General features: G+C 36.1%; 1 protein-coding gene across 1 annotated transcript in view; it reads left to right on the top strand.

Annotated features, from left to right (window-relative positions):
- SNX2 (sorting nexin 2) overlaps window positions 1-9,338 on the top strand; it is a 52,820-nt gene extending 43,482 nt beyond the window's left edge. The window contains 4 exon segments of the mRNA XM_017859726.1: window positions 5,299-5,442; window positions 6,614-6,694; window positions 6,810-6,881; window positions 8,835-9,338. Coding sequence (XP_017715215.1) covers window positions 5,299-5,442; window positions 6,614-6,694; window positions 6,810-6,881; window positions 8,835-8,885 — 348 coding nt within the window. The 3' untranslated portion in view covers window positions 8,886-9,338.
- The last annotated feature ends 11,952 nt before the right edge of the window (window positions 9,339-21,290 follow it).

Here is a 21,290-nt window from a genome sequence, read left to right as displayed (position 1 = left end):
CTCCAGCTCTACTAAAATACAAAATTAGCTGGACATGGTGGCGTAGGCCTGTAATCGTAGCTACTCAGGAGGCTGAGGCAGGAGAATCACTTGAACCGGGGAGTCAGAGGTTGCAGTGAGCCAGGAGCGCGCCACTGCACTCTAGCCTGGTGACAGAGAGAGACTCCATCTCCAAAAAAAAAAAAAAAGAATACATATCTGCTAGAGCTAGCCTGGAAAAGACCCCTGGCAGTGATGGCCTGCCTGTATAATGGATATTGATCCCTCAAAAACAGCTTTCCTCATACCCTAAGTCTTTTTGCTGTGTTGTTGTATTTCCTGAAATTACAGTTATATTCATGTTTTCCAAAATGCTTTCTATAGAACACTGGCAACACTGGCACCAAAAGATGGATTACAGGTAGCTAAGTTTTGTATATAGTATCCCTGTTTGCAAGATTCAGAATGCATTTTAAAAGCTCAGAACTGATTAGGAGTGAAAAAGAAAACAAATTTTAATCTAGAGGCTTCTAAATTCATTTGAACAAGAATTACTTTCCAACAAATGTCTATTTACATATATGGAACACATTTGTGGAAATACTGAATTAATGATTCATTGACTGAAAGAGTTAAAGAGTTGTGGTCAATTTGCCTTCAGGTAAATTAAGCTCTTTAAGATTGGTTTCTACTGAAACCTAGCCCAGATCAACTGCACAAAGGAATTGAGATATTATGGAATGAGGTGACAGGTAATTTTACAGTTTTGTTTTGTCATATTCTTTGTTTTGAACTAATTCACTTGTATTTGAAGAAATAATGCACATACATGATAGTTTTAATAGCCCAGCAAGGTAAGTTTCCCTGCAGATCTATGACCTGTAGTCTCTGACCTCAGTCATAAACTGTTAGGTTCTTTTGTGTCTTTACAGAATTAGCTATGCATGTACATGAAGCTAATTCTCTCCCCTCTGTCCATTTATTCCTTCCATCCCCTTCTCTCCCTCCCTTCCTCTCTCAAAAAGGAATATACTGTGTTTAGTGTTCTTTGTCTGCTTTTTACACCCACTCCACTTAATAGAGCAGTCTCCCTATCAACATAGGTAGATGTCTTTTTAATGGTTGTATAGCATTCCATCATAAAACACTTAGATACACCTTGAATTATAGTCTAGTCTTTTAAAAAATCAAGTATTTTGATAAGTCTTTGGACATAAAGATTCTATAAGTAGGATTGCTGACCAAAGGGTATATGCATTTTAAATTTCAATAAGTATTGCCAAATTACTGTTCAAAAAGATTTTGCCTTGTACCCTAACGTACCTAAACCTACATGTTTCTTTTTACTACCACCCAAGAATGAAGGTTGTTTTTTTATAAGTTGTCATTTACTTAGTGTGAATCAAGACATCTTCACAAATGGTAAGCCATTTTACATTTCTTTTTCTTTCTTTTCTCTTTTTTTGAGATGGAGTCTTGCTTTGTCACCAGGCTAGAGTGCAGTGGCACGATCTTGGCTCACTACAACCCCCGCCTCCTAGGTTCAAGCAGTTCTGCCTCAGCCTCCTGAGTAGCTGGGACTATAGGTGTGTGCCACCACAGCCAGCTAATTTTTGTAGTTTTTGTAGAGACGGGGTTTCACCTTGCCAGGATGGTCTCCATCTCTTGACCTTGTGATCGACTCACCTCGGCCTCCCAAAGCGCTGGGATTATAGGCATGAGCCACCGCACCTGGCCCTACATTTCTTTTTCTATGAATGAACTGTTCATGTCCTTTGCCCAGTTTTTGTTTGCTTATTATCTATTTTGAATAGCTGCTTAATATTAATTAACCTTTGGTTTTATCCATATCGAGTGTACTTTTCTGATGACAGTTCTTCAAATTAGGAATACTTTGGGGATTAATATAGAGCCATTGTTGGGATCAAAGAACATCAGAAATTGGAACACCAAAGAAAAAGCTAAATTTTACACATTTCGAAATATTGCCTAAGCCTGGCGTTGTGTCAGGAAACTCCTGTTTTCCTCTTTTGTATAGTACGTGGTCTCTGAAATTTAGAACTATAAGTTTTGTCTGTATCCTTACAAGCATTGTCATGTATTGGGCTTCTTTGAACCACTAGAGTAGGGTCAGAGATTGAGGGCAATGGTTCTTAATGTTTTTAGCACTAGAACTCTTCATAAATAATTTTTGTAGGGGATCCCAATTTATAAAACATATTAAAAAAAATTTTAACTAAAAGATGGGTTCCCCAAGGGGTTTAAACGCTTTATTGTTTGTCTATAGATACTCAGCACCTCTTCAGAACTCCATGAAGCTGGGCAGCATATTTTTAGATTAACTGAATTATAATATAATTAAAATTGTAGCTTCAAATTTCCTGATGGGCCAAAAAAACTGTTAGACATCTGGAATCTTGTCTAATTGAGAGCAGCTTGCATACAAATGTATGCCATAAATTAGCAGAGGAACGGAGGTCCTAAATGGATGATCCCTGTAAACTTAACCCTCTTATAATGGTTCTACTAGAGTGGATTAGTATCTTGACATGCAAAGGGAAACATTGTTATGATTTAATTGGTTTAATATAGCATTGTTAGAAATTTGACTGGTGCTGGTTCTTTTTTTCGTTTATTTTCTGTTATTTTGTTACAAAGGTAAGAAAACAAATGAAGAAAAGGTTAATTTGTATATTTAAGATCAATTTTTTTCCCCTGAAATAACCTGACTTTAGTAGTCTAACTTTTATCATAGCTCCTACATCTGTACCACAATAAACATGTACTGTTCTGGAATACTATAAGATAATAAATTGGACAGGGACCAAATTAGTTTAGATTTAGCATATCAATGGAAAGCCAGTTGATATACATTGAGAACTTAAGCCAATATTGAATTAAAGGGCATGTACATTAACTTTTTCCTTGTATTGGTACATATTTTAAGGAATCAAATTGTTACTGAACAGAGGAATTTATAAATGAAGAAAAGATATGACCCTGTTCCCCTGAAGCAAGACTAGGCCTAAAATCTTACATTACTTTTTGGTTGGTCGTGTGTGTGTGTGTGTGGTGAGAGAGATTGTCTTAAATCAAGCCTTTCCAACATGCAGCCGAGGACAGCTTTGAATGCGGCCCAACACAAATTCACAAACTGTCATGCATGGCCGAGCGCAGAGGCTCACGCCTGTAATCCCAGCACTTTGGGAGGCTGAGGCGGGCGGATCACAAGGTCAAGAGATCGAGACCATCCTGATTAACACGGTGAAACCCCATCTCTACTAAAAATAAAAATAAAAAATAAATTAGCTGGGCATAGTGGCGGGTGCCTGTAGTCCCAGCTCCTCTGGAGGCTGAGGCAGGAGAATGGCGTGATCTTGCAGTGGGCTGAGGCAGAGTTCCCAGTGAGCTGAGATCGCACCTCTGCACTCCAGCCTGGGCGACAGAGCGAGACTCCGTCTCAAAAAAAAAAAGTAAAAAAAAAAATCTCATGACTTTTTTTTTTTAGCTCATCGCTTAGTGATAGTGTATTTTATGTGTGGCCAAAGATAATTATTCTTCCAGTGTGGCCCAGGAAAGCCAAAGAATTGAACACTGTTGTTTTAAATGGTAGTAACTTTTTCTGAATCTATTCGTGTTAGATGTGTTACTTTTGGATTTTAGCCTAACTGAATTTGACTATAGCGAAGTTAATTTATAATAAGGGATGTTTTAGGGAAAATGTGGTACTTTAAATATAAGCAAAGCAGACAAAGGGGACAGTAAGATTCACTTAATGTAAGAAAAAGTATCCGAGAAGACAAATACAGCAAAGTGGATTTAAATACCCATAGATAAGGTGCTTTGATTGCTAGTTTGCCGTGGATATCTGTTGTCCTAGTTAATTTAAAATGTTCACGATCTTTAAGAATTCTTTTGGAAAATACTTTGGTTTCTGGTTGACTGGTTTTAAATGCTATTATCACATTTTAAAAAATTGCCATATGATATAAATGCTGCCTAATTATACATTTTTTCCATAATACTAAGCTATTCTTTGCACTTTTAATAGAAAGCTTAACAGTTAACTACATTTCCATGTGTATGTTATTTAGAAGTAATCCATAATGGCTGTGCCTACTGATTATTAAGCATCCACTAGGTTAAGACACTATGCAATAATATACTCCTCATGTTATTTCTAATCCATAAATGTAAACATCACTTCCCCTTTTATATTTGGGAGCATTACAGCTTGGAGAAGTTCAGTGAATTTACCCATGGTCATACAGTGACAAAACGAATATTAGAACCAAATTTGATTTTCTCCAAAGCCTGCTTTTAAAATACACTAACTACATATTTTCTCTTCAGCAGATCCCTATAGGAACATGTATTTTATTACTTCGTGGTTCAAAAGTTTTTTATTTGTAATAAATTAAAATAACTTGGGTTTAGTGCTTCCTGGTTCACTCTATTAATGTTTACTTCATGAATGTTTGATTAGTAATTACTAAAATAATTTTAATATTTCTCTAACGTCAAGCCAGAAAGGGGATTCTTAGTGGGTTCTCCCATCCTATCCATCATTTTTCTCATGAGACTTCTAATTACTCTAATTTGTCCATATTTCATTTATTTTCTCTATTCACTTGCTCTTGCTCTGCCAGACTCCTTGAGAGAAGTCATGGATTTGGTTGACTTATTATATTAGGATCTTTTTGTCTATTTCTTCAGTTCTGCAGTGTATGTATAAAAATATATATATAGTCCTCTTTTCATCTTTTGCCCTTTTCATCTTGTATAAGACTGTCTTTTATTCATTTTGTATATTTTACTTTTGATTGCTTTGCCTTTTTTAATTTGCTATGGCAATTTCTTCTACCACATATCTTATGAGTTTTTCACATTTTGTCTTTTCAATTTCAGACATGTTTCTAATACTTAATATGCTTCTGATATTATTTAACGGGAAAATTTCCAGTGTAGGTATGACACTAGCATTTTCCTATTAAAGACATCTTTCTTCGAAGCGTAAAACACTGTTATAAATCTTATAAACCACACTAGCCTAAAGGCTAGTGATGAAATGGCTTTGAATGTAGTTTTTATTCTGAACATGTTTCATTCAGTGACAGGGTTTTTTTTTTGTTGTTTTAAGCAAATGAATATGGAGATTATTTTCTTTGATATTGGCATACTTACTTTCAGTATCTTAGTATATTAGAATAGGACTTAAATACTTGGTTTTATTGCTTTCGGTATGATAACACTTCTAGTGTTAATGAAAGTATTTTAAATGTTACTCTTACTTAATAGCATTATGTTATTCACTTATAGGGTGTGTTTGACCATCGAATGAAGTGCTGGCAGAAATGGGAAGATGCTCAAATTACTTTGCTCAAAAAACGTGAAGCTGAAGCAAAAATGATGGTTGCTAACAAACCAGATAAAATACAGCAAGCTAAAAATGAAATAAGAGAGGTGATTACTAAATGCTTTATCTCTTAAGTTTTCATGAGTCATTCATATATACATAATTTTCATAATTTTTTTCTAAACCATTCAACACGCAGCTATTTTGCATATTTTATGAACTGTGTGAGAATTACTTCAACATTTTGATCATTATTAAAATCTCCAGAGCCCTTTGTTACTTATGGAACAGATAAAGAAGCATACAAGGGAAACAGCTAAAATTAACCTTTACATTAATAATTACACATTTATTATTAGATGGTTAATTTTATTTCAGATTATTATTTTCTGTCTAAAAATGGTTTTGGAGCTAGATCTCTCCCACATTTAACTGTCCAGGCAACATTATCCCCCATATATATGTATTATATATGGTATTTTAGTGAATTTGTATAAGTTTATTATAATATATACACTTTTCTTACCATGCTTCAATAAGGAAATTGAAGAGGTAGGACAACCTTTATATTACTAAAAATAAATGTACCTGCCCTTTGAAGAGTATGTACCAGTGTTTTGGTTACACAGTGGGAAAAATATCATTTCATTGCTTAAATCTTCAGTTATTTTAGTTGTTTCATTGTTCACTAATCACAACATTTTGTTGTTTCTGTACTGAATTTAATATTTATTGATGGTCTTCAGTAGAACATAATTCTACATTTTTTTCCAATCTGATCATTTTACCATTACAAAATGTTTTAAAATGTTTATCATATAATTTTCCTAATTTAAAGTATTTCCATCAGCATATAAATTTTGATGAACACATATCCTTGGATTTAACAGTATTGATATATTCTGAAATAATTACTGATATAAAAAAGTAATTAAGAAAATTACACTGTAACACTGATAATTTATTTTGTGGTGAATTTTATGCCCAAAATCTTTCCTCTTAGTTATATTTAATTAAGCTTTGGATATTGTAGTTTGTTAAGTACAGTGTTGAAATATCTTAATATTGAGCAAATCTGTGGAATATTAATGGAAATTAAGCTAACATGCATTTCTGTTGGTTGATAGTTAAATACAATTTCTGTTGATGCTGAATTGTGCTTTACCAATATTGAGCTTTCTCAGGATTTTCAGGTATTGTGATTAAGTGAGCGGTCATGACAGTACTATACTTCTTTTTGAGATAAGCGTAAAATATTTCTTTGTTTGTTTTTATTAGTGGGAGGCGAAAGTGCAACAAGGGGAAAGAGATTTTGAACAGATCTCTAAAACGATTCGAAAAGAAGTGGGAAGATTTGAGGCATGTATAATAATTTTGCATTTATCTTAACAACATGGTCACATTTTGCTGCAATTTTGTGGTAAAGTTGAATTTAGCTTTCTACTAACAGACTTTTAAAAATGTACTTCAACAGAAAGAACGAGTGAAGGATTTTAAAACCGTTATCATCAAGTACTTAGAATCACTAGTTCAAACACAACAACAGGTAAGCCATTTTTGTTTATAACTTAAACTTATAGAATTTGTTTTTGGTATACTTCCTTATTTTAAAAAGATTAATGAACTGGGCTTTTAAACTCAAGAATAAGAAATGGAAGACAGAAAGCCAGTGATGGTAAAGGATAAAAGGGTAAACTCATTGGAAACTATCTCGGGTTTTTTTTTTTTTTTTTTTTTTTTTTTTTTTTGCCCCTCTGCTTAACACTCAGGCAGTGATTGACTTTTCCCAATTTTTAGGCCATCAGAAACCTCATGGGCAAGGTTCCCTTTCACTGTCTTTCTAGTTTGTTTTCTTTGTGGTGCAGACCTGTTTTTTGAGTAAATTTCTTCTAGTAAGTTCTTCTGCCATAACAAATAGAACTTAAACTAAACAGTTTTTCAGAATTAAAAAAAAAACTGTACTGTTTTCTTTTTGCTTTATTTTGTTTGGGGTTGGTGGTGGTTGAATGCTGCAAGTGGCATTTGTCTCCTTTACCATGGATTTTAATGGTATATTAAATAAAAAGATAATCGTAGAAAATTTTCCTGTATATTTTAATGTAAATTAGAGTAACAGGTCACGTAATTCAATATCTTGAATAGAAGGATTTTTTTTCCAGTTTTAAAACATGTGGATCTAGAATGTCATTTGTGTAAAATAGGTTGTTTTTGAATTAAGTGGTATTATCTTCAAATTGTCTTTAACTTTTATTTAAATAGTTCATAAAGTTAAATTTTAAAATGTGAAAATAAGTCATATAACCTTGTTTTAAAGGAATTGTTTTAAACATGACTTCAGTTTATATTTCAGTCTGTTCTCTGGACTATTCAAGGAAGACTGACAGCTAATTCTATCCAGTCCTTTTTTTTTTCTTGTTCAATATTTTCTTTTCTTCCTCCTTATATTCCATTTTTCTTGTCTAGCAATAACGTAAACTATCAATATGCTCTGCATTGGGAAATCTTATCACTTTATGCTGGAAAAGGTCATTGTAGTTGTATTATTTAATATATGGTAACACTGTTCTATGTAAAATTTTGCATAAAATAAAAAATTGTGCATTAAAATAACTCTATTATTTTACATCAAAAATAAAAGTAGCCAGGAGTAATTAATGTTTTAAATAATTTATATATGAACTATATTGACAGACTTTAGATAAGGAAATTAAAATGATTCCTTTAAGAATTGGACATTGGCTGGGTGCGGCTCATGCCTGTAATCTCAGCACTTTGGGAGGCTGAGGCGGGTGGATCACCTGAGGTCAGGAGTTTGAGACCAACCTGGCCAACATGGAGAAACCCCGTCTTTACTAAAAATACAAAAAAATTAGCTGGGCGTGGTGGCGCGTCTGTAATCCCAGCTACTCAGGAGGCTGAGGCAGGGAATCGCTTGAACTGGGAGGTGGAGGTTGCAGTGAGCCGAGGTCATGCCATTGCACTCCAGTCTGGGCAACAAGAGCGAAACTCCGCCTCAAGAAAACAATAAAAAAAAACCCAGACATTAGTAAGTATTAGTCATTGTTAAGCTATTTGTATAGTTTTTTTTTATGTTGTGTTTGCTTTGCTTTTTTTCCTTTTTTTTTGAGATGGAGTCTCGCTCTGGTGTCGAGGTTGGAGTGCAGTGGTGTGATCTTGGCTCACTGCAACCTCTGCCTCCTGGGTTCAAGCGATTCTCCTACCTCAGCCTCCCGAGTAGCTGGGATTACAGGTGCGTGCCACATTGCCAGGCTAATTTTTGTATATTTAGTAGAGACGGGGTTTCACCATGTTGGCCAGGCTGGTCTCAAACTCCTGAACTCGGGTAATCCACTCACCTCAGCCTCCCAAAGTGCTGGGATTACAGGTGTGAGCCACCCCACCCGACCTATGTAGATTTTTGTTAATGCTGTACAGGATATATGCATATAAATGACAAAAAGGTAATGAGAATAACTTTTATTTTAATTTTCATTCACAGCTGATAAAATACTGGGAAGCATTCCTACCTGAAGCCAAAGCCATTGCCTAGCAATAAGATTATTGCTGTTAAGAAGACTGTCAATGTTGTTCCAGTTATGTTGAATTCCACAGTGAAATCATTTAAAACCATCTAAATAAACCACTATATATTTTATGAATTACATGTGGTTTTATATATATATATACACACACACACACACACACTTCCGACATTTTATTACAAGCTGCATGTCCTGACCCTCTTTGAATTAGGTGGACTGTGGCATGACATTCTGCAATACTTTGCTGAATTGAACACTATTGTGTCTTAAATACTTGCACTAAATAGTGCACTGCAAGACCAGAAAATTTTACAATATTTTTTTTCTTTACAATATGTTCTGTAGTATGTTTACCCTCATTATGAAGTGAATTATCAATGCTTTGAATAATGTTCACTTATACATTCCTGTACAGAAATTATGATTTTGTGATGACAGTAATAAAATGATATTCCTTGTGATATATTAGTAACAAATTATTTGGGTATTTAAACATATTAGTAACCTTTTCAAAGCATTTTAATAGGAAGAAACTTTTCTTCTAGATGTATATAGGTGATGCTATGATTCCTTAATTATTTTAATTGACAAAGCTGAACTCAGTAAATGACTAAATGAAGCTTAAGTTTACTTATGAAACCATCATAAATCAAAGAACATTTGTCTCTTGATTGTCTTGGGTAAAGAACAGAATAATTGTCTTTGCTTGTTTTTAACTATTTCTATTACAAGTGCCCAATTTAAGAATTAGGAAAAAAATGTATTTATATACTTTTACAAGTCCAATGGATTTTGTTCATCTTCTCGTTATCTTCAGAATCTAGTACTTTACATATATTTAATTTATTCTTGTCTTTTATTTCTTTTAAACTAAAAGTCTGTCATCCGTGCTCACAGTTGACAAGGAATGGTACCATGTTAAAATATACCATGACTTGATGAATAAGCAAGCACAACACAAAGCAAATTTGAAGTAAAGTGAAATTTAGTTTGCCTTGGGCAATGTTTTTACCCATTCTGTATGCTACTTAGACAGCTGTTATCTAATCCTTAATGCTGATGAAAATTTAAGTTATGGCTGGGTGTGGTGGCTCACGCCTGTAATCCCAGCACTTTGGGAGGCTGAGGTGGGTGGATCACCTGAGGTCAGGAGTTCAAGACCAGCCTGGCCAATATGGTGAAACCCTGTCTCTACTAAAAATACAAAAATTCACCAGGCGTGGTGGGGCGTGCTTGTAGTCCCAGCTACTTGGGAGGCTGAGGCAGGAGAATCGCTTGAACCAGGAAGGCAGAGGTTGCAGTGAGCCAAGATCATGCCATTGCACTCCAGGCTGGGCAACAAGAGTGAAACTCCATCTCAAAAAAAAAAAAATTATGACTGGTGTCAGAGCTATTTTTGTTTTTTAAAAAATATTTTTACAAACACCTCTCTTCTTGAGCTTAACCACCACATCTCCCTTCCATAGGAACAAGATACGGTATGTGTAACTAAATCCTCTCTAGCCAGTCACTGGATACAATTTATGTATCAAAGTATTCTTAGCATGTGTTTGCTTCTACTTTAGTTGAAGTGTTAAACCTTCTATAGGTGTTGTTCATATTTATACTCCCAGACCCCAGAAGAGTGGCTGATACATTATAGGTTAATAATAAAGGCTTGATGGGCCAGGCACAGTGGCTCACATGCCTGTAGTCCCAGCTTCTTGGGAGGCTGAGGCAGGAGGATCTCTTGAGCCCAGGAGTTTGAGGCTGTAGTACACTATGATCATGTCTGTGAATACCCACTGCCCTACAGCCAGCCTGGACAACATAGTAAGACCTGTCTCTAAAAAAAAATTTAAGACTTGATAAGTTGAACAGGGAAAACAAAAGTTTGCTCTTCTAAAAAGAAACTGAAGCAGAAATAGTACAATTGTCTTTTGTTGCTTCTGGGAATACTTTGGAGAAATGAATAATTCATAGTAATATATATCAGATGCTATCTTGTTGCTCCATTAATATTGAGCAAAAGATAGGCTTACCAGGAGTAGTTTCACTAGAATGATGTCCTAGTGTTTTATCCACAGTTATATTACTACAAAGGTATAATTTACACATGGGATATTCAAGTTACTAAAATCTTCCATTCAGATGTGGTACGGTAGAATATTCAGTACCTCCAAGTAAAATAATAAATATTTTCAGCCTTGATTAAACTCTATATTCCATTCCAGACTTCTATTTCCCTGGCCCACATTTACTAAAAGATGAGTGTGCTGGAAATTTCAAGTATTATATGAGCCTCTGATACTTACCAGTGTTTAAACAGGATATAATTATTTCAACACTGTACCCATCAATCTTCATTTCTCCTTTTCAGATATCTAAAATGCTTTCATCCCAAATAAATAAAAGAAGAACATTAATAGTGCTAATAATATCTTTTCATTGGATAGATCTGAATTTAATTTTTTTGTTTTTTAATGAGATCAAAAGTTAAGGATGAAGGCAGGATAATACTGTGAAACAGGCTGAACTTGGGATCAACATACATTTGTTCAGTCTTAGTAGCTGTATGACTTTGGGCATATCACTAAAATAAAACAAGTACAGAAAACTCTTGATTCCTGAAGTGCCTTTCTACTTCAAAATATTTTGTTTAAAATATCAAACTTCAGTATAAATACTATGTTGGAAAACAATTCTAATCAAAGAACTTCTATTAAGTAAAGACAAAATGTGTAAAAATATGACTTCTAACACATAGATTTCCTTGACTGTATTTTCTACTGAACTATTTTCAAGTATTCAGCTTGTTTTATACAGATATATTAATCTCAAAATACCTTTGTTTCATTGCTGCTACTTTTTTTCTTTATTTAGATCTAGTAAAGTTCTCCACGTTCATTGTATTAATGTTGGTGCAAAAGTAATTGCGTCCTTTGTCGTATAAATTGTTTTATAAATGGCTTTATGAAATAAGCCTTTTAACATAATCAGCTTTCTTTAAAGGAGGAAGTCAGATGAACAGAGAAGGAAAGTTATATTCCTTTACAAATGCTCTTAATTTTAATGTCTAAGGGAATTATAGAGACTTCCATTATTCTGCCTTAAATAAGGGATGTTACTTCAGTTTTCTTGTCATGGCTCCCTGCATAGGCAGTCATGTTAACAAGAGTCGGGGAGATAGCAGATATTCCATAATAGTGACTGCAGATAGGCCAAAGTCATTTTGTTTTAAAGGAAGGGAGGTCGCTGGTAGTTAGGTGGGAAAATAACACCTGTGAAAAGGAAGTCCAAGTCACTGGCTCAGGGACTTTGGAGGCATTTTCATATCATATTCACTAGTCAAGAAGCATGTAGATTATATGCATGAGTGACATAGTCTGTTTCAAACTATTAGAAAAGAGACAATAGAATCACCCACCCTCCTCCTGACACACACTTATGTAAAATCAGAATCAAATAATTATCATTCCTAACCCTCACAGTGAAGGATTTGGTTTCATGTAACAATGAAAGTAGATCATGGGTCAGACATAGAAATAGCAATAAAAGGGAATTACAAGATAAATGTGAGTAATAGTTCATTTTCCTGCATTTGTGATCAGGGCCATGAAGAGAGGTCATAGTAATCTGTGGAGAAGGTCCTTAAGAGCATAGAACAATATAAATATAATATGAGCCATATATATAATTTTAAAATTTTCTACAGCCAAAATTTAAAAAGTAAAAAATTTTAATAATCCAGTAGCCCCAAAATGTTATTTTAATATATAATATATTGAAGTTACAAGATATTTTACATTCTTTTTTTGATTATCTGATGTATATTTTACACTTACATCACATCTCCATTCAGACCGGCTACAATTTGATCAATTGTCACATGTGGCTGACTAGTGGCTATGATAGTGGACAGCATAGGTTTAGACAATGCATATTCAACTATTCAACTTGTTTTATATTGATAAATCTCAGAATGCCTTTCTTTCATTGTTGGTACTCTTTTTTATTATCCAGATAAAGTGTTTTCCAAGTTTCATTGTACAAATGAAATGAGTTTACTGTGGAAATGAAAATGGAGAGTAAGTCCAACAGCTAGTTTATTTATCATCCTGAACCCAGTGAAGAAATCAAAGCTGAATAAAAGGGACTCCTAGTTGTTGCTCTCAAGGACAGGTATAATTTAGGTGCAAGACTTTGTAACATAATGTTTTGCAAGTAGTGGATGTTCAATATCTACAATAAATGAATTGTTTGTAGTACTGTATTGCTTGACGGAAGTTTATAACCTGTCTAGAACAACTTTCTCAATTTTACAACTAAACTAGGAGATCGAGGGCTTAAATCATGATTGAACTGATTATTCTTGTTAAATCTGTGTGTGAACCATATATGAACATTCTTTGAAAATGTATGATAAGCATTTCAAGATTTCTGTTTTAATTATTAACATTTAGAATTCTAGGAAATCTTTTGGGATACAGAGAACTTATTTCTTCCAACTGTTGCTTCAGACGCGGAGAAGATTATAGAAGATAGGGAAGTTGTAGTTTACTGTCTAGTTTTTTAATGCATATGAAGTAATTTAAAATGCTCTTCTTCCTTTCTTGTCACATACTTTTAAAAAATTCTCTGAAGATTGAATAATTTTAAGTATTTCTTAACTGGGCAAAATGGAAACTTTGTAATTGAAGCCAATCGAGGTGAAGCTGCCCACCTGTTAATACACAGAAAATTATTTTCTTATTAAGGTCAGTTAATGGAATAAACCGTTTTAAGACAGTACTTTGAGAAAAAATAAATTTCTATTTTAAATTTATATATGTAACTGTTTAATAAAAACTAAGTCAGACAAAATTTAACAAAACTAAATTGCCTTCTTACTGCTTCCATAGTCAGTCTCGAGTTACCTTGATTTTAACCTATAATTTTCTAGATCTTCATTTCAAACATTCTCACTATATATGTGTATACAGTGTGTTTGTATATTTGTGTGTAGAAGTGTGTGTGTGAATGCAACAGGCTTTTAAACCAAACTTAATTTCTAAATTATAGTTTTAAATATGTCCCAGCCTTCTGTAACTGAGACATAAAGCCAAATGCTGTTTTTAGAGTTATATTGCTTAGGTGTCGTAATTTTACTAAGACCAACTTGAACTGATTCCACTTTTGAAATATCTGCCCCTCTTATTTTATTTCCATTGTCTCTCTCCTGAGGGTCAAGATCTTGTGGCTGGGACTATCCTGAGTCTCCTATAAAAAACTATTCTTGTCAGGCATGGTGACTCATGCCTGTAATCCCAGCACTTTGGGAGGCCAAGGAAGGCAGATCACGAGGTCAGGAGATTGAGACCATCTTGGCCAACATGGTGAAACCCCGTCTCTACTAAAAACACAAAAATTAGCTGGGTGTGGTGGTACGTGCCTGTAATCCCAGCTACTCAGGAGGCTGAGGCAGGAGAATCGCTTGAACCTGAGAGGCAGAAGTTGCAGTCAGCCAAGCTTGTGCCACTGCACTCCAGCCTGGCAAGAGCTAGACTCTGTCTCAAAACAAACAAACAAACAAACAAACAAACAAACAAACAAAAAAAAAACAAAAAAAAAACTCTCTACTCTGCCAGTCCTACAACCTGCTCCCAAATTGATTTTTCTAAGTAACTCGTCATGGTACTATGCCCAGAAATCTGCACAGACTCCTTACAGTCTGCAGATGAAGTTCAGATGCTTGCTCCATAGTTTGGTCTCAAACTATTTTTTCCTGTCTTCTTATCCCTTAACTTCACCCACCTTTTGCTTTAATGAAATTAGGCTCCTGTCTCATGAGCATGCTCTGTTCCTTCCTGGTTCATGTTTTTGTTAGTGACACCCCTTGTCTGACCTTTCCCTTTTAACAGCAATTGTTTAAATCTTGTCCATCCCTTAAACTTTAAAGCCAAATTTAAAGTCCACATCCTTTTAAGTACCCTAGCTAGAAGGAATGTCTCTTGATCTCTCAGTAGGACTCCAATAACACTTCGTTCTTTTTAGATTGCAGTTACGGAGATCTGTCTTGCATTATAGTTGTGTGGCATTACTGCTTTGACTAGTTTGTATGTCTCTTGAGGAATGACTATGCCCATGTTATTTCTTGTAGAAACTAGTGTTTTACAGCCAAGACAGTGTAATCGAGTGATTAAGAATGCAGTTACACATTCAGCCCACCAGTATAATCCTGGCTCAAGAGCCTACAATATTGACTTTAAGCGAGTTATTTATCTCTAAAAGTTACTTTCCTTATCTGTATAATGGAAAGTATCCCTTCAGATGCTCCTTAAGGACACTAAGATAATGTGAATTTCTTAGCAATAGCAAGTGCTTTATAAAATATTGGCTATCATATATCCAATAAATGTTTACTGAACACTTAACATCTCAGCCTGAACAAAGCACTCACATTTTGATTATTTCACCAGTCTTTAGGGCTTCTTCAAAACAATGAGTTTATGCTTGACTATGGTCTAAATAGGCTTGCCAAAAGGAGTCCTTCCCAGAATAGTATGCCCTAGGAGATCCACACTGGGAGCCTTGGGACTGAGCGTCAGAGGTGGAGGGGGAAAAAAGCAAGCAGTCAAAATCAGTTTGTATTCAGCCAACAAAAGTTTAGAACTTCACCCACTACAGAGATACTCTACTATAGATAAATGAATATTATAAGTAAATGTGAGAAACCTTTAAAGAAGCTTGGAGAGAAAGGATGAAATAGAAATATAAGGGAAAGAAAAGTTCATTTCCATCCAAACACATGTAAGAACCTTGAATATGTTGTAAGCCAGAGGAAATAGTAAATCATGGAAGGAAGATGGTGAGTGAAAAAGAACATTCGATGGGGTGGCAGTCAACCAGCCAAGTGATGGTAAGGGCCTGAACCACTGTAGTGGAAGTAGGAAAGGAGGTAATTTAGGGAAATGGTAACTAAGATGGCAAGTTTCATTTATTCTTTCATTTATCCATCTATTTTGAAATCAGCACGCTAATTTCAAAATCCTGGGTAAAACTAACGTCTAAGGGAAGAAAGAAGTCAGGTAGATGGAAAGAGCCTCAGAAAGAAGTGGGGATATTTCTTACTCTGAACAAAAGGAAAGTTCTTACTCTGCACAAAAGGAAAGGGAAGAATGAGTATATTTGGAGATGAAAAAAAGGCAGGACATTTTTTGTTTTGGCAAAGTAAGAAAGCCATCAGGGAGTAATGTCAACAGAAAGGCCAAAGAAGACTGAATACCAAAAAAGAATGGCACATGTTTAGAAAAAGAAAAGGAGTGGGGATGAGTAAAAGGAATATTGATTAGTGCTAATTTTCAAATGAGTGAAAATCGTGAGTTTACAGTGAGGCCAACTGAAGAAAATATCCATTTCTTAAGCCATCAGAAAGTAGGACCTAAAACTGATGGATTTTTCTCAGTATTGGGGATTGTTAGTGGGTTTGAGAGAACATTTAGGGAGAAAGTTGCATTGAGAGAAATGAAGGCAAGAGAAAGGTGACAAGCATAAATTAGAGGATTTCAACGCGGTGATAAAGTGAAAGCAGATTTTCTACCAGAGAATAGGAGAGAAGAATTGAGAAAGCAGTCAAAGGAGGGAACTTAAGTTTCAGAAATGAAGACGTTAATTTTTAGTATATTGGCACGTTTTGAAAAAGAATAACTTTGATAGGGCAACCAACCTGTATTTAGTAATGTCATCAGTGTTATTTCTGTGGCATTCGTAGAATTTGCTTTTTATTTATCTATTTTATTTTTTATTTTGAGACGGAGCCTCGCTCTGTCGCCCAGGCTAGAGTGCAGTGGCATGATCTCGGCTTACTACAACCTGTGCCTCCTGGGTTCAAGCAATTCTCCTGCCTCAGCCTCCGGAGTAGCTGGGACTACAGGCACGTGCCACCACGGCTGGCTAATTTATGTATTTTTAGTAGAGATGGGGTTTCACCATATTGGCCAGGCTGGTCTCAAACTCCTGACCTCAGGTGATCTCCCGCGTTGACCTCCAAAAGTGCTGGGATTACAGGTGTGAGCCACTGTGCCTGGCCTAGAATTTGCTTTTTGTTTTGTCAGTATTTTGGCAGTTTTCTTGTCAATTCATTGCAATCTACTTCATTCTTCTGATTTTTTAATTGATGTTTATCAAATTAATATGTGCACATAATCTGAAAACTAGCATTGAAAATGCTAAATAGCCAGGCGCGGTGGTTCATGCCTGTAATCCCAGCACTTTGGAAGGCCAAATTGGGTGGATGGCTTGAGCTCAAGAGTTCGAGACTAGCCTGAGCCATATGGTAAAACCCTGTCTCTACAAAAAAATACAAAATATTAGCTGGGCATGGTGGCTCACATCTGTAATCCCAGCTACTAGGGAGGTTGAGGTTGGGAGGATTGCTTGAGCCCAGGAAGTTGAGGCTGCAGTGAGCTGTGTTCATGCTACTGCACTCCAGCCTGGATGACAAAGCGAGACCCTGTCTGGAAAGAAAAAAAAAAAAAGGCTAAATAAAAAACAGTGGTTCTCTGTCCCACATGTCTTGTTTTCCTAATTCTTTTCCTCAGAGACAACCTCTTTCTAGTCTTAGCTGTTTCTCCTGCCATGATATACCTTCACATTTCTAAATAATAGGCATATACTGCTATCAATCATCAATTTTAGGCATTATCTACTTATCTTTTTTATGGTAAATAAGAGTTTGGTTCTCTCACTCTGCCATCTCTCTGCTTTACACATTTCTTCCCCACCCTTTCAATGTAGTTACATTGCAATCTTTTTGTTAAATCAGTGTTTGCATTATTATGCCTATGCAAATATTATTCAAAGCTAAAAGTTGAAGTGTATTGTGATTTTTTTTCCTTTTTTAAAAAATAAACTGATTTTTAGGAGTTTTAGATTTACAGAAAAAATGTGAAGATAATACACATAGAGTTCTCATATACCCTGAACCATTTCTTCTATAACATGTTAGTATAGTACATCGGTTACTACTAATAAATAAATAATGAGACATTATTATTAGCTAAAGTCTGTTGTTTACTCAGATTTCATTTGTTTTTGCTTAATGTGTTTTTTCTGTTCCAGGATACCACATCCAGGATACACTGAGTTGTCATGACTCCTTCTGCTCCTCTTGGTTGTGACAGTTTCTTAGGCTCTCCTTGTTTTCTATTACCTTGCTCTTTTTTCCCTCAGGTAGATATGCCTTGATTTTTTTCATGTGGTTGCTGCTTTTTTAAATTATTATTATTGCTGATTTTTCCCATGTCTTCCCATAGTGTCTCCGTACATTTTCCCATAGACCACCCACACTGGGTAATCTAGCCATTCTGTTTTCCTTTGAGCCCTCTCTCCTGGGGACTTCTCTATGGGGCTGGTGCTCTCTGGACTTGCTGTAGTGTTATCCTTGGACTACTCTTGCTCTCAAATTTGGAATTGCCTTTACCATTCTCTTGCAATGTATTCCCTATATCCTGAGACTCAGGCCTTCCTCTTTCTTGGTTTATTTTCTTGTGTTGGTGAAGCATATTTTCTGGTAGTTCCTTTAGGTTAAAAGGAAGACACAGCAGAAAACATTGTGCAGACAGACCTCAAAATGCCTGCTTCTTGAGTCATGTTGCTTTAGTCTGTACTAGTTACCATTTTAAACTCACTGCACAGTGGTAATCCTAAAGATTTCCTTTGCTTCTCCCTTGGGTTGTATCTTTTGCTTTCTATACCCCCCAGTTTCCTCTTTCTTGATTTATTCCCTCATTTTGGTGAATATACAGAGTAGGTTCTTAAAAACAAATACATCAAAAGTCAATTTTTTTTTTTTGAGGAGTCTTGATCTGTCACCTAGGCTGGAGTGCAGTGGCATCATCTTGGCTCACTGCAGCCTCCACCTCCTGGGTTCAAGCGATTCTCCTGCCTCAGCCTCCTGAGTAGCTGGGATTACAGGCGCAAGCCACCATGGCCAGCTAAATTTGTATTTTTAGTTGAGATTTCGGGGTTTCAACCTGTTGGCCAGGCTGATCTTAAATTCCTGACCTCAGGTGATCCACTTGCATCAGCCTCCTAAAGTGCTATTACAGGTGTGGGCCACCGTGCCTAAACTATTTTTAAGACTTTCTTTTACCCCAATTTTTATGGATAATTTGAGTATAGATTAGAAAAATCTTCTCTTGGAATTTTGAAGACATTGCTTCATTATCTTCTAGTTTCCAGTGTTGCTGTGGAGAATTCCAAAGCCATGCTGGTTTGTCTAATCTTTTGTATATGAATGAGCTGTTTTCCTCCTCTCCTTGGAGACTATAGGATCTTCTCTTTTCTCCAGTGTTCTGAAATCTCATAACGATTTGTAATAGTGGCCAGGTGCCATGGCTCATGCCTGTAATACCAACACTTTGGGAGGCCAAGGTGGGCGGATCATTTGAGATCAGGAGTTCAAGACTAGCCTGGCCAACATGGTGAAGCCCCGTCTTGACTAAAGAGACAAAAAAATGAGCCAGGCATGGTGGTGTGTGCCTACAGTTCCAGCTACTCAAGAGGCTGAAGCACAAGAATCGCTTGAACCCAGGAGGTGGAGGTTGCGGGTGAGCCTGTCTCAAAACAAACAAACAAACAAAAGATTTGTAATAGCGTGTGTTTGTTTTCATCCTGTGTGGGGACTTTCAATCTGGAAACATGACATTCTTGTGTGGAAAATTTCTTATTTCATCCATGATTTCTTTTCTTCTGTATTCTCTGTCTTCTCTTTCTAGAATTTTCATTGTTTGAATATTGGATGACCTGGATTTGATTTTGGCTCTTATTTTCCATCTCTGTCATTTGGCTCTACTTTCTAGGAGTTCTTTTTCTGTTTTCTGATGGTTTCTGTTTTTAACAGCTTCCTGTTCTTGTTTCATAGATGCAATGTCTTCCCGTATCTCTCTGAAAATATTAGTGATGGTTTACGTTTTAAGATTTTTCCCCCCTCCTGGTTTTTGTTTCTTCCAAATTTTCTATTTTGGTATCTCTTCCATGTTAGATGCTTTCTTCAGATATTTTACTTCATAGATGTCTCTTCGTGATTAGCAGTGGGATTTGAAAGCTGACTGGAAGCATTGAATGTAGTTATGGGGCCTGTTAATTTAGAGCATTACTGAAGAGTGATCACACTGGACTATTTGTAGGGAACTTTCAATGTTGGTATCTCTGAAGTTTTTCCCCTTGAGCTATTAGATTCCCCCAGAGAATACATTTCTGTTGCCTGCCTAGCAGGTAAAGGTGTGGCTGCCAGCCTTTATAAGAGTGTCAGCATTCATTATTCAGTATGTGTATGGTCACTTACCCTCAGACTCCAATTATTTTTGATAAAAGTATCCCTGCCCTCAGCCGGGCCAGTCAACTTCTTTGGAGTTTCACTCATTTTGCCCAGGTTAGAGTACAATGGCACGATTTTGGATCACTGCAACCTCCGCCTCCCGGGTTCAAGTAACTCTCCTGCCTCAGCCTCCCGAGTAGCTGGGATTACAGGCATGCACCACCACACCCAGCTAATTTTGCATTTTTAGTAGAGATGGGGTTTCTCCATGTTGGTCAGGCTGGTCTCGAACTCCCGACCTCAGGTGATCCAACCGCCTCCGCCTCCCAAAATGCTGGGATTACACGTGTGAGCCACTGCACTCGGCGGGCCAGTCAACTTCTAATGCAAAGAGTGTTTCTTTTTCCCTCTCTAGAGGAAACATTCTCCAGATGTAGAGGGAACAATGGATCTTCCCGATTCTCAGCTTTTACCAAGACTCCGTATTTTAGCCAATTACCTTCCATTCTACAGGTACCTATTGTTCCTTTTGTGGCACCTTTTGAGTATTGTGCTGTGTAAATCAGGTTGGTTCTGTTTTTCCTGCTGTTGGTTTAAGATTGAGATTTCTCCTTTGCTAAAAATGTTTCTTCCCTTCTATCTGCTTTTCAGCCAACAAATGTCTTGCTCTCTCCTCTCCTGTTTTTTCTATCTCTGTGGGTTTAAAAAAATAAAAGGGAAAATTACTTGCATTTTACTGGGGCTAGAAGGTTGAAATTAGTTATGTATTTTCAATTTTCTATCTTAACTCAGAAACCTGTGCAATAGGCCTGGTGCAGGTGCAGTGGCTCACAGCTATAATCTTAGCACTTTGGGAGGCCAAGCGGGGGTGAATCACTTGAGGTCAGGAGTTCAAGACCAGCTTGGCCAACATAGTGAAACCCTATCTCTAAAATACAAAAATTAGCCAGATGTGGTGGCACGTGCCTGTAGTCCCAGCTACTCAGGAGGCTGAGGCAGAAGAATCGCTTGAACCCAGGAGGTGGAGGTTGCAGTGAACTAAGATCACGCCATTGCATTCCAGCCTGGGCATCTCAGCAAGACCCTGTCTCAAAAAAAAAAAAAAAAAGAAAAAAAAAAAAAATCTTAAAAAAAG

The sequence above is a fragment of the Rhinopithecus bieti genome, unplaced genomic scaffold (assembly GCF_001698545.2).
Source record: "Rhinopithecus bieti isolate Rb0 unplaced genomic scaffold, ASM169854v2 scaffold_48739, whole genome shotgun sequence".
Taxonomy (NCBI): Eukaryota; Metazoa; Chordata; class Mammalia; order Primates; family Cercopithecidae; genus Rhinopithecus; species Rhinopithecus bieti.
This window is presented reverse-complemented; position numbering and strand designations above follow the sequence as displayed.